The 17218-nt window shown below is 49.1% G+C and overlaps 5 protein-coding genes across 5 annotated transcripts; 3 read left to right on the forward strand and 2 right to left on the reverse strand.

Moving 5' to 3' along the window:
- The first annotated feature begins 97 nt into the window (after positions 1-97).
- DFJ58DRAFT_393782 (uncharacterized protein) lies at positions 98-2010 on the forward strand. The gene is made up of 5 exons (XM_041380176.1): positions 98-291; positions 348-384; positions 438-815; positions 874-1816; positions 1868-2010. Exons 1-5 carry the CDS (start codon positions 279-281, stop codon positions 1880-1882), a joined length of 1386 nt encoding a protein of 461 aa, XP_041243644.1. The 5' UTR covers positions 98-278; the 3' UTR covers positions 1883-2010.
- A 4405-nt stretch (positions 2011-6415) lies between these two features.
- Positions 6416-9723, reverse strand: DFJ58DRAFT_716496 (glycoside hydrolase family 3 protein; the record flags this gene model as incomplete). The annotated part of the gene is made up of 15 exons (XM_041384225.1): positions 6416-6824; positions 6885-6934; positions 6986-7084; positions 7119-7211; positions 7272-7697; positions 7751-7997; positions 8079-8374; positions 8428-8620; positions 8681-8782; positions 8885-9013; positions 9085-9127; positions 9156-9192; positions 9254-9271; positions 9333-9511; positions 9564-9723. 15 exons carry the CDS (start codon positions 9721-9723, stop codon positions 6416-6418), a joined length of 2481 nt encoding a protein of 826 aa, XP_041243645.1.
- Positions 9724-10498: 775 nt separating this feature from the next.
- Positions 10499-12023, forward strand: DFJ58DRAFT_883639 (uncharacterized protein; the record flags this gene model as incomplete). Its single annotated transcript, XM_041394596.1, has 3 exons — positions 10499-10825; positions 10889-11383; positions 11421-12023. 3 exons carry the CDS (start codon positions 10499-10501, stop codon positions 11712-11714), a joined length of 1116 nt encoding a protein of 371 aa, XP_041243646.1. The 3' UTR covers positions 11715-12023.
- Positions 12024-12773: 750 nt separating this feature from the next.
- On the reverse strand, positions 12774-13670 carry DFJ58DRAFT_728175 (glycolipid transfer protein; the record flags this gene model as incomplete). Its single annotated transcript, XM_041385560.1, has 5 exons — positions 12774-12965; positions 13023-13313; positions 13377-13456; positions 13506-13590; positions 13644-13670. The coding sequence occupies 5 exons, from the start codon at positions 13668-13670 to the stop codon at positions 12774-12776; spliced, it is 675 nt and encodes a 224-aa protein (XP_041243647.1).
- Positions 13671-14266: 596 nt separating this feature from the next.
- Positions 14267-16137, forward strand: DFJ58DRAFT_789484 (kinase-like domain-containing protein). Its single transcript, XM_041390216.1, has 8 exons — positions 14267-14425; positions 14481-14825; positions 14879-14944; positions 15000-15182; positions 15234-15264; positions 15315-15352; positions 15410-15625; positions 15674-16137. Exons 2-8 carry the CDS (start codon positions 14673-14675, stop codon positions 15887-15889), a joined length of 903 nt encoding a protein of 300 aa, XP_041243648.1. The 5' UTR covers positions 14267-14425; positions 14481-14672; the 3' UTR covers positions 15890-16137.
- The last annotated feature ends 1081 nt before the right edge of the window (positions 16138-17218 follow it).

The raw sequence follows: 17218 nt of genomic DNA on the forward strand, positions 1-17218 counted from the left end.
TTAATGGGCTGGGCAGACTCCACTGCCTCGTGCTACGTGCCTTCCCATCTAACGCCGTGCCCGCTTACATAAGGATATGAACAACAAAGGCGTGGAAGCCTGATTAACTGCTCTCAAACTACACAAGTAAAACTTCTCATGCACACGAATCGTGTTGTTCGTTGACCACAACGTCCTACTACCTGATCTTGCTGGTCCAGAGAGCAGGTCGACACATCGATTCCTGAATTATTGAAGTTCTGATCTTTTCAAAAGATCCACTCATTTAGGTTCAGATAATGTCTAATCCTCGTAAGTCTACGATTGCGCTTGGTATCTATACACTTCATCAGACAACGCCTTTGTAGTGACAGTAACACCACCAACCCTCACACCAACCCTTGGGTGAGTTCTTCCATTTATCAGCTTAGATCTAGTTCGCTGGAACTCTAGCGCAGGAGTGTCTCGACGGCGCCGCCAACTACGCCGCCGCCGACTCCTACTCCGACACCAACGACTACATCCACCAGTACTACTCCTACCTCTACTTCTTCCTCAACCTCGGCCACTAGTAGTACGACCTCAAGCTCGTCCACGACGCAATCAACTAGTTCGACTTTGTCGAGCACTTCATCCACCCAGACCAGTAGCTCTACCTCGACTACTGCTACTACTGCTACTACTCCTACCACAATTGCAACAACATCGACAACACCCACCCTTACTGCTTCATCTTACACATCAACCAGCGACGGTGTCGTAGTTACCAGCTTCACCTATGTGACTGCAAGTCCCACTTCAACATCTAATGACAATGCCGCCACTTCAACCAGCTCGTGAGTTCGATCATTAAAACATACTCTCACGAAATTCACAACACCGCCATCATGATAGGTTCTTCTCAAATACTGGGGCTGTTGCCGGTGTCTTCACCGTCGTTGGTCTCGTTGTTGTTGCGATTTTCGTCGCACTTGTGACGAACGCCGTTCGCCGCCGTCGTGCTCAGAAGTTTGACAGGGACGTTGCGGAAGCAGCTGCGGAGGCGGCCGCCTCTTCGCGTTCGCCATTCGATGATTACACATACAATGGCAGTTCGGGCGGCGGTGGCGGTGGCGGATATCCTTATTCTGATACCACTCATGGGACTTTTGCTCAGGCTCCGATGGGCCTTCCCACTGACACATATGGCATGGGTGAGATGACACAGTATGATCCGTACGCGGCCGGGGCAGTATCTCTTGCTACCGCTAACGCAGGAGGGACTCGGAGCAGGCAAGACAGTGAAACCCAGCGTACACCAGGCATCGCTGGTGTTGGTGCAGGCAACCTCGCTCGTGAGCCGAGTCGCAGGACCCCATACCATGCTTTTGCTGGTCCTGGCCCACAGCCCCCCCAAACGTCGGATCATACCCTTAGTGGGCGATACAGACCTCGTGGTGTCGAATTGCTCGAAGGCGCTGGTCTGGCGGACACCGGAGTTGCCGCTATGACCGCCGCAAACAACGGAGCATATATTAACCGCCGGCCTTCGCAGTATACCCAACAGACACATGGAAGTATGCGTTCCCACGGGCACTCGCAGGGTCACTCGTCGAGCGAGAACTACCCCATGCCCCTTCAGCCTGTATACCAGTCACCCCCGCGCAATGATACCCAGTTCGCAGATGCATACACTGGCTTTGTTAATGCTCCATCTCAACCTCTACTGGGACCTGGCTTGCCCAATCCTCACGATACTTCCCCCTCGCCACCCCCTATTCAGTCTCACAGTCCTGTGGGTGAAGTCGAGGGAGAAGATGACGACGAAGATTACGGTCAACAAAACCGTGTACTCAGAGTTCGTATTCCCATAACCCATATTCTTCTTCGCTCACGTGCTCATAAACAGGTTGCAAATGAGTAATAAGCCTCACCATAGATATTTACCCCGACTGCTTTGTTGCGTACTTGTGTGACTTATGTGCGCGTATTATTTCCGCTCTGTCGTCGCTCTTTTCTGTTTATTACCTATGTCAATATGTTTGTTTTTGTGATGAGGATGCAGGGAAATGTGCTGATTTTGAACTCTGGATATTTTTGGGCACTGCCCGCCCTTAATACGCTGTTTTCCTGCATCTCGTTTTTGGACTACATACGCTCCTCGGCTAGCACGAACTATTTAGTGTAGCGTCCAATCACTGATTTGTGATTTGCCCAGAGACAAAAGATATAGAATTTCTGTTGGTGCCTCTTGTCGTACGATATGGTTTAGGCTGCATAAAGCCCGATGCACGATGATCCGTTTCAGCGTCATGAACTGCTGGCTGACAGATGCGCAGGAAAATCATTGTATTCCCAAAGGCACATTGTCGAATGAGGTACCGTCCATGGTCGATCAGGCCTGCAAAGATAAGCGCTTGAAGATTGACAAGTCCTTTCGTCCAGAGTTACGCCGTCAAAAATAGGTCAGCACATACTTCTTTCTTCTGGAAAACCTCCGATAGATGCAGACAAGGATATGTCTGGATATGTGTTGTTCTAAAAATACAATACAAGGCCGTGCGCTGCCGCCACTGGAGTAATTCAGAATTCAAGAGGCGTGCGGAAATCTCAGACAATACATGACATGAGAAATCAAGCATCTGCTTGAGACTGGCAGTATCGCACTCGTCTTGATCGACGCAAACCGGCGAAAATAATCCGATGGAGAAGTCAAGCCGGCGGAATTGCCCGTACAGAATCCCTATCAGTCAATGGTTGTACAAATAACTGTCGTCTTACGAGAACCGGATGTGCAAGTCTGTTGCGGTATGACATCTTGTTGAGGGGGGAAAGTCGGATATTAGCTGCAAGGGATATTAGTTCAATAATCGCTAGTACACGATTGGCTCTCGGAACAGCTCATGATTTCTGACAGCCCTTGTCAAGCTCCGGAGCTTCTGCACTCGTTCGAGAGTTGATCCATGCCATCATAATAGAGGCGTCCAATCAGACTCAAGCCATACATGAAAGCTGCTTGGGTCACCCAGACGAAATCAGTGCGATCCCATGTTACAAATAATTATTGCACTCACTGAATTAATCGCCCCCAAACCACATACGCACCTATTGACAAGAACACTTTTGCTATATCAAGAACGCACGTGTTCTAATCTCTGACTTCAGGGGGGAAGGCATTCACGACGGACCGACGTCGAAATCTGAGACAGGCTTCTTTGCACAGTTCTTGTGCGATAGGATTCATAGGAATCATGAATCCGATGTGATGGTAAATGGACTCGGACCGCACGTCCAGTAAGCACCGGAAAACTGTCAGTGAATCAGAAATGGGATAAATGTCTAGGTATATTTTGAATCACTGATGATCTCAGCGGGAGCTGCTCGGTGATACAATCACGACGTCCCTGCCGTACACGATTCGGCCGCAGCCAGTATGAATACGGGGACGTTGTATATGGTACAAAGAATCACCAATTCGGGGATCGGTGATCACGATGAGGGTCCTGGAATTGATAATGAAAAAAACGATTCTTCCAGTACCGCGGGCTTCTTGTGCAACTTGGGTTCTCGAAACCCAATCAGTTAAATTCCGCAGCAGCCTACTCTGTCAATCATTTCTGATTGATTGCACTCAAAGTACAATTGGTCGTGACGACGGACGTGCTGCTACTGATGACAAGTATTGGAAGAATCAGAACACCATAGTAGATGATAGCAACGGACCATATCAGGTGATTTAGAACGCCCATTCAAAATGATATTGCCCGGATGGTTGGGCTTTGAGTCATCCGGCGCGATGGGTATGTACATTCACCGCGACAGGCAGATTGTATGTAGCGGGCATCCGAGTCCGTCACGATGCATGACAATCGGCTGAAAGCACAAAATGTTGCATCAGAAAAGATCGGAAGATGGCGGCGAGTTGATAGAGAGGAGAAGTCAGAAAGAGAACAGCGGGCGTTACATGTCCGGGCCGGTAGACGGAGTGACACACCCCAGTCTCGTGAACGGGCTGGACCTGCCATGTCAAACTGTTGCAACCGTGACATCGCAAAGATTTTGTGCACCGGAGTCGAGGGGTCTTGAAGCTTGAATTACTGACATGCAGAACGTTGAAGTCAAATTGAAGTATTTGTCGATGTTAGTCCAAGTTCGAATCTAGGTTGGAGTGATCAAGTCCGTTTTCCATTCTAGTCGCCATTACGTTCAGGACACCGATTCACGGAACCATATTGCAATTGTATCGACTGTGCCAATACGTCTGCATCTTTACAACCCTTTCCACTCAAACCCAAATTTGTTGACCACAAAACTGCCAACTAACGGGAGTTCATCACAGTCTTCGTACCTTCGCGACAACCCACCTTTCGATCCTCAGGCTCTCCTCCCAGAACGATACAGCATGCTTGTCCAGCGTCAGATTAACATTCTCGCTGTCCCGGTTGGAGATCTTTGACGAAGGCGCGCAGGAGCAACGACGGGTGCGTCACGTCCGACGTGGTAGGCGAACTGCACAACTTCCGTGTGGAGCCTTTATGATGGAAATGCTTGTAACCCCGATAAACAAATCAAACCGGAATCAAATCCCCTGAACTTGCGACGGGCGGATCTTCAAAACGGAGGACGCCATGCGAGCCCATCTTCCATGGAACTGCGGCCGAACAAGGACGCTGGCGTGCCGCCCAGTTATCAATGTCAATTTACCGTCGACAAAGAACTACGGATGTCAACATTCAGTCAAAAGATCGCAACATGAAGCGGCTAATGTCCTACTACGTCTAGCAAGGTCCAGCTTTTGGAATCGGATTGACTGATTGAGCATCCATGTCACAACCTCTTGATTTCGCCTCCGACGACCACGCAAGTACTAAGAATAAGGCCTGTCATAGTAGGTATACGGAAGAACAACGGGGGAACCCTTCGTATTCGATAGTTACGCGTCACGGCGACCCTTGTACACCATCAGGTGCAACGCCCTCCTGGAGGTGAACTATACGCGCATCTGCTGACCGTTGATATACTCATCCTCGTCAGACCGCCGGCACCACACCTCAACATGGAATTCAACCTCAACTGCGTGATCAGAGGTGGTGACCGCAGCCACAATTTCACTGTCAAGATTTCATGCGCCAACACCGTCGATGAGTTGAGACATGCGATCAAAATCAAGAAGGGATGTGTGTTCTATGATGTAGACGTCAAGGATATTCCTCTTTGGAACATATCGACGAGGAGAATATGATGAGTATTGACTCTATGTCCTATGTCATCATTATTCGAAGTATTCCCCGCCATGCCCAAGAACGATCACTTGCACTTTGTTGCTCGGTCACGACCTTTAGGTGATTTTTTTAATCAATATTGCATCCTTTTCCTCCACACTGATGAGGACAGACAATACGTTAGATGACGTCGAGTACTTCTCGCTTAAGGTATATTTATGTTAAACAGATCTTGAAGTTCTCATGCAAACACTCGCGCAGTGGAAACTCAACACCAAAACCAGATACAGCGTCATCCCTGTTTCCGGCAGCGACGATCGATATCCAATCATCCGCGTGGGTGGTGGGCGATATCAATTATACAGTCACCCTTTTCATACTCTCCCCGACCTTGAATGTCATATAACACCACCTTATACCGTCATAAATGCAGGTCCCAAATGTGTAGGCCAAGATCTCACAGAAATCGCACGTGTCTACCATCAATCCAGGAGAGCACTGATAAAAGAAACCGGAGCTCTCGTCCCAGCTACAACACTTGTGCAAAACATGTGCACTTTTCGAGGATGCGAAGCATGCAGCCAAGGCTTGGGCAACCAGACAGAAAAGAACTGCGAAAGAGGGTCAGCGGTCCCGACGGGCTGTCAGGACTGCTAACCCTCTTTCGCAGTTCTTTAGGACCGGGACGATACAGACAGAAGGTCAGCCAAAACACAACGCACCACCCGATCTCAATCGCGCTTTGAGACTGTTTCCACTACTGGTAAACGGAAGCGAGCACTGACCGAAAGTACAGTCTTGCGACTCTGTCAACAGCAGGAGGTGGCTGATGTCAATATGATGGTCAAGGACTGGGTGGAGTCTGGTCGTCGTCGTCGTCGAAGGACACGTTGGTAACTAAACCGTTTTCGACGTTCTCTGCTCTGCAGCACCTTGGTATGTTTATTAGTGACGTTGGTGACGTCAATATTCCCAATATTAATGTTCTTTCAAACCAAACTGCGAGCGAGATCCACTACGTCTACAAGCACGACTGTGGATGTACAGCATTGGTGGAAGCTGCATTGAAAGTCCTTGAAATCTGCTAGCTTGGTGTTCCTTGGACAATGCAATCACAGTTTGCTCTTGGGACGCCTTTCCCGGCTTTGTATGAGCATTCCTGGCATCAGTGGCATGAAAACGAACATACTGCGTTGACTGTGATTTTACAAAAATACATCTGTATCGCTACAAGCTTACAGGCCATTCCACTCAAACCCTTTCTTAAGTACAAAGCTGCCAACCAGTGGCAGTTCATCAGAGCTGCTGCCCACCTTGACACCATACACACCCTTCTCAACCACCCACCTCTCGATCCTCTCCTCCCAGAACGACACAGCATACTTGTCCAGTGTCAACGTCACCTTCTCGCTCTTCCCTGGTTGGAGGTCTTTGGCTTTGCGGAAGGCGCGAAGGAGCAACGGCGGGTGCGTCACGTCAGACGTAGCAGGCATTGAGACGTACAACTGCACGACTTCGGAGCCTGCGAGCTTGCCAGTGTTTGTGACAGTGACGGTGGCGTTCAGGCTGAATTCGCCGTTCGAGAGAACAGCCTCGGAGAGTTTCAAGTCCGAGTAAGAGAATGTTGTGTAGGAGAGACCGTGACTGTCGATGCGAAATCAATCAATCTCCTGTTTTCTGTCTACTGGAGACTGAGCTGCTCACCCGAACGAGAACTGTGGTTTGATGCCTCTGTGCTGGAAGTGTTTGTAGCCCTACCAAAGAACTTGAGCGCGAGATAATATCTATGAGTGAATCGGACTCACAACGAACAAATCCTCGCCGTAACGGACAACACCATTCTCAGAGTGGAAGTGTCCGTGGGCAGAGATATCTTCCAATTTCTTGGGGAACGTCAAGGACAACTTGCCCGATGGGTTTTTTCTTGCCGAACAGAACGTCCGCAATCGCGTCGCCCGTCGCGTTACCCAAGTACCATGAATGAAGGATAGCAGGAACTGAATCCGCCCACGGAAGCGTTATGGATGAACCCTAGCGTAAACACGAGGCCAATTCAATTGGTGCCAAAAACCTGATCTCGATAACACTCACGGATTGGGTCACAACGACGGTGTTGGGGTTCACAGCTAGCACCTTCTCAATCAGCTCATCCGTACGTCCAGGCAGTGCCAGGGTCTTCCGATCATACCCTTCCGTCTCCCAATCCGCATTCAGGCCGACAATTGCAAGAACAACGTCAGCCTTCTTTGCGATCTCCACAGCCTCAGCCATCTTCACATCCTCGTCGATAACCTCTGCACCACCAAGACGAACACCGGGGTTGCTGTCCATCACCATCTCGTCTTCATCACCGTCTGCTGGTGCGCGGACGTTACAGAACTCGACGAGGATGCGATGTTTGACGCCGGCTTTGAGTGGCACGCGGCCTTTTTCTTCCATGGAACCGCTGCTGAAGAAGGATTGGCCACGGCGCTGGCGTGTCCAGTTGTCAATGACAAGTTTACCATCGACGAAGAGCTACCAATGTCTATGTTCAGTGAAAAGATAGCAACGTGGATATGGTAGCGCACCTTGGCCCTTCCAGCAACAGTCAAGCCGAACTCGAATACACAATCGCGTTCGCGGGGCTTCAGCTCTCCCTCGAGTTTCATCGTCCAACGTCTCGTGATGCCCTTGGGTGCCGATGTACTGATGAATATCCTCGTCTCGTCAACCAGACGCGTCGAGTAGGGCGTGTTGATTGCAGTCATGCTCTCGTCGTCTTGATGCGCGTACCAGGTACCAGTCCAGCCCCGCTCACCCGAGGGCCGTGAAGAGCTCGTAGTCAAGTGTAGGCATCTCCATGTAGGCTGATGGAATGGATATTAAAACACAGTTCTTCTAATGTAAATGAACCACATACTGCTAGCGCCCTCACTGTAGAGCACCTCCACGCCTTGAGGAAGCGCAGCGGTAATACCATCATACGGGGACACAAAGTACGACGGCTTGAGTGCGGCCGATCCTCCTCCAGAGAGTACGACAGCTTTTGCATTCCCTCCGACAATAGCAATCTTTTTGATCTTGTTGGGGTTCAGAGGGAGGAGAGTGTTAGTGTTTTTGAGCAACACAATGGTTTCTCCTGCGACTTTGCGCATGAGAGCTGTGTCTTCGGCGCTTTCGACGGTACGTTCGAGACCATCTCCATCGAGGATCTACGAGTGTCCGTCATCAATAAAGAGCATGCGACGGAACAGAATGTACACACTTCCGGTGCTTCTTGAGCGACGCGCTTGGCAAGCTCGACAACTTTGCGCGCACGCTCTTTTACAGTCCTGACGGTCAATTTCCTTGAGCCAATTGACCTGTTCATGAGATCAAGAATGCGCCACTTGTTGGTACCTGGCATCTCGAGGTCGAGGCCAGCATTGATACTCAAGTCTATGCTGTAAATACCGAACCTAATTTACCGTATGCAACATGAGTCACTATTCGACCATACGTGAAAATGAGGAACGTACCAATCGGACATGACGAGCCCCTCAAAGCCCCACTCGCCACGTAGGATGTCTTGCAAGAGATGCTTATTCTCAGAGGCGTGGGTGCCATTGACACGGTTGTACCTAAAATATGACAATAAAGATCAGTATGAGCCAAAACGTGTCGAAGTCCTTCTCCTGTACTCCAGGAGAATCATCGTATGTAAAATTGAAATGTGAACGTACGAAGTCATGAAACACCACGGCTGAGCATATTTCTGGGCGAGCATGAATGGCATGAGGTATATCTCGCGAAGCGCGCGTTCGCTGAGGATCGAGTCGTATGCCATGCGATCGTCTTCTTTGTCATTGCACCTGTATGAGTTCCGAATTAGCATGGACGGGTTTCATGCGAGATCGGAGTCGGATAGTTGTGATGAACATACACGAAATGCTTGATTGAAGTCCCAATGCCGCCTTTTTGAACGCCTTTAACATACGCGGGCCGCAATGAGACCGGATAGGAGCGGGTCCTCTGAGAAACTCTCGAAGGCCTGAACAATAGAGCGCAAAATTAGATGGGATCCGAGCTGTCATTCTGGATATCGAACTTACACGGCCACCTAGAGGGTTCTGCAGTCGGTTCGCCAGTCATGAACGAGTGCAAAAGAAAGGATGGTAAGAGCAGACATACGCGTTGGATGTTACATGTCGGGGCAAGAATAACGGGCGCGGCTCTAAGCTTGGCCTCGCCTGCGAGCAACTTCAACCCGACTTCTTCGATCAATTCCGTGTCCCAGGTAGCTCCAAGCGCGGTGGCAGAAGGCAGGCACTTTGCCGGTGTGCTCATAAAGAAGTGATTACCCCTGATACCTGCATACATACGTCTTATTGCGTGTTTAAGCGCGCACGGAATCTGACATACCGTTAGGGCCATCGCTGACTTTTACAGCGGGTATCCCAAGGCGGGCGATCTCGTGCGTGTGCCAGAATCCAACGCCAGCGGTGAGTAGGATAGCCTCATCCGTGGTGAGCTTCTCGACGATATCATCCACGTCTGCATTTGCGAAATCTGACCAGGGCATGACAGGTTTCGAGTCCAGGTAAGATCTGGATTGTAACGACGCGCAGGTAGTTTAGCTTCTCACAGGTCTGTGAGTGTGATAAGGACAAGAGGTAGGAATGAGCAGGACTTGTCTCCCTCCCCGCATACTCATATATACTGTTCACCAGTACTATGTGGTCCACACGTGACATTTCCGAGGTTTCTCCGATACCGAGAATTCGCCGTGTCTTTATGGCTTTTGTGGAGCAAGTCTGGAGCAAGTGCTGAAAACTGCTAAGTCGGATGTCGGTTTAATGGTGTTGATATTGCAATTTGAGGGGTACGTCGATGGTTCTGTATCATGATAGGATATGCAATGATCCGGTAAGGGAGGCCTAAGCTTTCTCCATGGGTCGACAGAATACGCCATACTGGAAATGGAGACCGCAATGGATGGGGGATACAATGACCGCCGATGGCAATATTGTGGGGATTGGTATTCCCAAGAAGTTTATACTGTACATGTGGGGCAGGTCATCCGGACCGTTTTCATGGGTTTGAAATGCATATACTATAAGTGCGAGGAGGCAATAGTAACACGTGCTGAGGGCTGCACATTCATGTCGGAGAATATCAATATCAGCACTGACAAATTCAGAACAAGGTGCATGCGTACGCAATATTGGCAGATACCACATGACATGCACTTGCTGGTTAAGCGTGGCACAAAGTTGATTTCTTGACCACGTGACACAACGACGCGTCCAGTCACTCTCCAAAACGTATCATATGCACAAACTATATCACACACGCCCATGATTCCATCGTCCGTTGGCACCGCCAACATGCTACGTGTACCAGTGGTACAGCATAAATCATCTTCGCATTCACGCAGCGAACCCCCTTCTCCGTCCGAGTTCCTACAACCATCCTCCTCTGGCGGTCTCACAAAGCCATATCGCCAACCTTCAGCATCACGCGGGACTCCGTTCATGAACGCCCGTGCGCTTTCAGGTTCCGCCGTCCCTACAAAATCGCGCCCTGAAAAACGCTCGAGACCATCAGCCCCACTTCCAACCTCCAACAACAGTCAAACCGCCCGCGTCCGACCAGTGCGAACACCAACGCCGCCCCCGGAAAAGGTATGTCTGCCCGCCAGCCTCATATGGTCCCAAGAAGCAACCCGCTGACTCGTCTTGCACAAGCCACTGATAGCTATTCTCCCCCCACCCCTCCCAAAATCCCTTCACGCATTGAACGCCCATCCACCCGCCATATTCTCAGGCAACTTCGACCTCTATGGCATGTACCTCCCCTTCCTCGTCAAAGCCTACCTCCCACAAGGCAGCACATCCCCCGACTATGCCGCGGTCTACGACACAATCCTCGCTTACCAGTCCAAGCACGACTATACCGCTCGGTGCTTCCTCTCGGTCAGCTCTGACGCAGGCAGAGCAGAAAGCGCTTCTGTGTTCGATCCTATGATGGAGCGCCCTTTTGATGTGATGATAAGCAATTTGAAACATCGCACAGAACTCACTTTCACCTCGAGCGAACGCGCTTCTTTCCTCGCTCCTGATCATAGTCCTGTGTCACCGGGTGTCATCGGACAAGTGGGGCTCCCTCCTCAATGTGGAGTTAAGAACGCGAAAGGGATTTGGAAGATGAAGCGCGTATGGGTTGGGGAGGGCGAGGGCGAGGTAGGAGCGTGCGAGAATGTTGACAATGGATCAACAGTTGATCACGTCGGCGAGGCGGTCAGATTCCTCGACAAAAGCGAATCCAGACAAAAAGACGAGCAAACCTGTGAAAAAGGAACTTTTTGAAGGCTACTTCTCCTTCAGCGTCAGCTACGACCAGATGTACAGAAAAGCAGGTCATGGGGATGGGTCGGCGTGTCGGTTTGCGTTTTGGGGTGTTAGAGCAATGAAGGATAACTACGGGGAAGGAGATCGGACTAGGCCCGGGGAAGGGAATTGGAGCGGGAATGAGGAAGGGGTTGGGATGGGGATGAGGAGGACTGGACATTAGAGTTTCGCACGTATACCCCGAGTCTTGGTTTGTCCTCCAGCCTGCAACTCAGTACAAATAGTGTAACAAAATATCCTTGTGCATAGATCAAATATTGATACATCTGGCATGTCATATGTGTTTCATCGCAGCAGCGAAGTGCTCTTAATTATCCGAACACCGCAGCTACAAGGACAATCATTCCGTCATCTTTCACGATGCGTAGTCACCACATACCCATTCCACAGCGACGAGGAGCCTGGAAGGGAAATCCTCGCTGCAATGAAAATATGCCCTCCCCAGTCATTTGCTGAACACTCGGTGTGACACCGATCCTTCTTGTCCACGGATTTGCACTGCACAAGACAGGTGTCACATTATCGATTCAGCTAACTGCCAGGATCAATTAAGCATGCTATATATGCTTCAAATCCGCACACTCACTCCTTCCAAGCTCACTCTCTCTCCAATCATTATGACACAGCCCCACGCTCACCGATCAGAATAAACTGATCGAGCAAACACACCCTCTACTCTGCTGACCTCAACGACCTAGCAGAGTCAAGTGCGGAGCAAACAACCACAGCTTCAGACATATTATACGAAAGCGGTCATTTCGCTCGTATTATTCAAGGGCAGTCATTTCTGCGACCAACAGGCTCAAACTCGTGGAGTCCACTGCCCAGAGGTATGTTCATGGGAACGATGTAGTTTCTATGTGTTTGCTCTGTAGTCTGCACTACGAACGAATGTAATCAGGGCGCGCTTGTCGATTTAGTTGCTTTGGACATGTCGCTTTTATGGTTCATGATTGATTTGGACGCACCTCATAGGACTGATCCCCGATCCATCGAGCTAACAAGCATGTCCGATTTACATGGATAACTTGTTTCGAGGGGCGGCAAGACACTAAGTGAACGGAGTACGGTACATTTCCTGACAGTGATCTCGAGGATTAATAGTGCGCAAATCTTCAAGTCCGTATATTTGCAAAAGAGTCCAATGACGTACACCGCCGATGATTTATCTGTACAATGCACAATGCGCGGATTATTGCCGATGTGATGATCTATAACTTCATTAAGACTTGAATATCTCTCCATGCTTCCCCTTTGAGTAGAAATGGTTCATCCTCGTGATAATGGTTAACAGGCCAATGATCCAATCGTTGAGCTGTTTGTCAAGCAGCTCCTGCGAGCATGGCTCTCCATTCGGGTTGGCCGCAAGCTTCTCGTAGAAGTTCTTGCGAGACGGGCAATATCCAATGGCAGTCTACATCAACCCACAACGTTAGAATCACATGAATCGCATGAGCAATGTTTGACGAACGCTGAACATCAAGCCTGCCGCTTTCATGATGGCTCCTTGTATGCTGAAGATTCCAGCGCCACGGTGGATAGGCCCGAGAGTGATATCATATCCATTCGTGAAGGCGACTTTGAGATCTTCTGATGGGTTGTTTTGTGCGTGCTGAAGGGATCTGCCCGTGAACGCGAGGGATCGAAGCAGCCACATGAGACCCTCCGTTGCGCTTCCCACTTTGTTGTTATTTTCGTTGGCCACCAGCAGTTCCAGCGTTGCAGACTGTGAGGGAGCCGTATTGAACCGTCCACGAACTTTCTGGTAGAAGAGTTGGATGTGATGAGCAGTGTGATCAACGATCGCTTGCCTGGGAAGACCCACCGTGATGTTACCCTGGATGTCGTTGATGACGGGTGAAAACGCCCCCGAACCAACGGAGCTCATAAGTCCAGTGAGCTCCTCTGCATACGATCAATCAGATGATGCAGTGAATGACGTGGCGATACGCACTAAGCATGAGGACGACACCATCGCCAGCTTCGAGGAATGCGACAGTGTTGACGCCATCGTCGGTGATGGGCACATCTTTAAACGACTAGGAAATGGATTCATCGGGTGGATCATCGCAAATGTGCGCCTTGAGCTTACCTTGACTGTTTCGAGGAAGGGTGCCATGGTGGACGATCGGAATCAAGTCGCTAACCCTAACCCCACGGCTATTGTTGGCATGTCAATGTGATGCATGTGATGTCGGATCCAGAAGCAATACCACAATAATACAACACCTATAGATCAAACGTTAAGACATACTTATATGCATAGGACGATGTGTCATGCAACTTGTGCGCGAGTACGCCCGCCGACTGAGTAAGTGCTTGTTTTACAACTGGTGACATGGTGTCGATTGGGAGAGTCTGATAAAAGTAACCGCTAAATAAAGACTTCCTGGTAACGAGCCTGACAGCCTCCCATTTTCACATTCGACCCAACTCATTGAAATGCTTAACTTGAAGCTTCCCGCTGACAGCTGGCATAAAGGATCAACTTGTCGAGAACTTGTCCGAAAGTTTCTCTGTCCCACCGGATGGACTTACAAAATTATATATTCTGGCGCAGAGATCATCGATTCCGCTGGCTTGAAAGTGGACAAAAATCGAGCTCGCTGAAGTCAAGGGCCCCGGGGCCCGCCTGATGGTAGTAACGTGTTTGTTCCTGTATTACTAATAATATACATGTGGGTCCGCACGTGCGCTAATGATGTTCTCTTTGAAACTTCGACTCGCTAAACGCCTACGATAAATTTGTTGCTGGCCGTGCTCTCGAGCGTTTGTTTCATCACATGTGTCAAATATTTCCCCGAAAGCAGGTATATAATCAAAAGCCGTGCTAGCCGTCCCCACTGGCGTGACCTTTTTGGCTCATCAACTTGGGCAAGTATATCCTATCAATGCTGTGGTTGATTTTTTGACACGGAACTTTACTAAGTGCAAGCGCCTGCCGCTATGTCACACATTCTTCATCGAACATTGATGACTCGTGTTATACTTGTCCGGGAGATGTGCTTATCATCTATCTGTTATCTGTCATTCAGGGTGACCGCTCCCGTATTTATAACCTAGTCGTATTTGCCGTTCGACGTATTACTTGGACCCACATTCTCATCCAAGACAAAAAAGGATGCCGCCACACAAGGTTGATTTCAAAACTCCGGTCAAAGAGATCCCAGAGGCGGAACTCAAGAGAACTCAGAATTTTCCTCATCACACTGGTGGCTTTGGCGACGTCTGGAAATGCAACTGGTCCACTTCTTCTAGGAATCCCCAAGTCACAGTGAGCCCGAACTCCCAGCATGCGTGGACGCACATCGATGGGTTTATTTCTAGGTTGCAATTAAGGTAGTGAGGGTCCCTGACTCTAATCAAACGGCACTGTTGGAAAAGATTGCACGGGTAAGGTCTCACATTACAGCATATTAATGTTGCTTACTACACTTATGGTTGATAGAGTATACGGCGCGAGGCCTACGTCTGGGCCAAATTGAAAGACGATCATGTTCTCTCGCTTCACGGAATCACGATGGGTTTCGGAGTCTTACCATCGTTTGTTTCATCATGGATGACAAAAGGATCTCTCGATAGCTACCTGAAACAGCAACCCACTCTTTCGATATCGCGGAAGCTAGACATGGTAAGCATTTCGAATTCGAAAGACTAGCGGAATCTCAATCAAAGCCATCAGTCTCGCCAGATATCATCTGGTCTCAAGTATTGTACGCTCTTTTGATTTCTTAATGCGTGACTACACTGAAATAACCCTTAGTGCATGAAAAGGGCATTGTCCATGGCGACTTAACACCGGTAGGTTTCTGATCGGCTGCGGTATTATGCATGAAAGATGAAAAAATGATGCATTAGACCAATATACTCATCAATAGCAACGACAAGCTTTGCCTCGCGGACTTCGGTCTTTCCATGATCCTCGCAGAATCGGGCAATGCCACATTCAACTCCTACCACGCGGGTAACGTGTGGTGGATGGCCCCAGAACTGATTACTCCATCCGAAGGAGGGGAACCGACAAAGCCTACAACATCTACAGATGTGTATTCGTATGGTTGTATCATGCTTCAGGTATTTTGTTTCGTTCGTCGATATCGATGCATGTCTGACACTCTGAAGCTACTTTGTGGGCAACAACCGTTCTTCCCGCTGATGGATGCACTTCGCGTGGTGGCGGCAATATTGAGTGGCAGACAGCCCTTCCGCCAACTCACTGGCGTTGACGAAGGCCATAAGCAGTATTGGCTAAAATGTCTGTCCACCAATTTCAATGCTCGACCTAAAGTCCAGGAGATCGTAGCGTTCATAGAAGCCGAGCTGCAGAAGCTTCGATGACGAGTCATTCTAATCAATGCTTTCCATACAGCTCCTATGGATACTTTGTCTGTGTCAATTCACGACGTAACGACTATGCTCATTACCCCTTCAGTCACCTTTGTACTTATGATACTGATTTAAAGCCTGTGTTAGGAGCGTATCGAATATCATCTTCCTAATCACGCGCGCCTGCCAAGTGTGACCTTCGTGTAAGGTGGTAGTAGAAGTTAGCCCTGTTCGCTCGTCAACATATGGTAGACTTGATGGTGTGTCCCTTGTCATGAGAATGTTTATGTATGCTTCACCATGTTGCCAATGACTCGATACGTCCGCGCCATCTCCTGTCACCTTAGGTTTGTTGTCCGGTATCTTTCTCCTTTGTCGATCCATTAAAGTTATGTTCAACTACGAGTTGATAATCCAATGCTGTAATTGCCTCTTGAATGATTTGTCTGTTTAAGTCTACCGCGGTCTCCCAGACTTTCATGTACATGAGTTCATCCCCCCAGGCGGCGCACTGTCCTAACAAGTGTCGATAGTATTGTTAGTTGTCATGCCCGTCCACTTCAGCATGAAACATCGAGCCAATTCCCATAATTGAAAATTAGAATGAACAGCGATTGTTTGACGAGCGCAAGCCAGTAAGTCTATGTAGTACAAAGCAAATGCGATATGATGAGATCCGAAAAATGGGTGTTGAAACCCGACACAGTCTGCAGCGCTCAGCAGTTGAAGCCAGAGTACTGAGTATAGTACATAGCATGAGGAAGAGGATTGGAAACAAGGAAACATTGCAGTCTGCACCGCTCAACAATTGAAGCTGGCATGCTTGATATCATACACAACACAAGCACATAGCATGGGAAAAATGCATCGAAAAACAGGAAACTTGGCTTGAGCATCATCTAATTCTTTGCTGTCAATTCTTTTGCTGCAGGCTGTCAGAAAATGACTTCCAGGTTTGCAACGAGACGAGGGACGTACACATGTGGTTTTCAAGGATGAACGTGAGAATTTTCCTCCCCAGTTCCTCTTTCTTGTAGCATTGACTAGAAATCTCTTTCACTTCTTTCTCCACTGTGACAGCTGTCGGGGATTTCAGGTAGTAGTCCATGGCAGACTTGACGTGCCCCAGGTCATCATCATCCTTCTTCAGGAGAAAGGCAGAGTATTCGAGGACAATAATAGTAGCTGCTGGCTGTTATTAGAACTACAACTGTTCATGGGGTGAGAAACTAACCAATGCTGGTATGAATCATTCTGTTTGCAGCAGTGGATGATGATCCCTTTGCAGCCTGTTGCACACTCTTACAATCCTCAAGATCAAAGGCGGAGAAAACCAACCCA

This window comes from Suillus subalutaceus, assembly GCF_016647625.1.
Source record: "Suillus subalutaceus strain FC151 chromosome Unknown DFJ58scaffold_56, whole genome shotgun sequence".
Taxonomy (NCBI): domain Eukaryota; kingdom Fungi; phylum Basidiomycota; class Agaricomycetes; order Boletales; family Suillaceae; genus Suillus; species Suillus subalutaceus.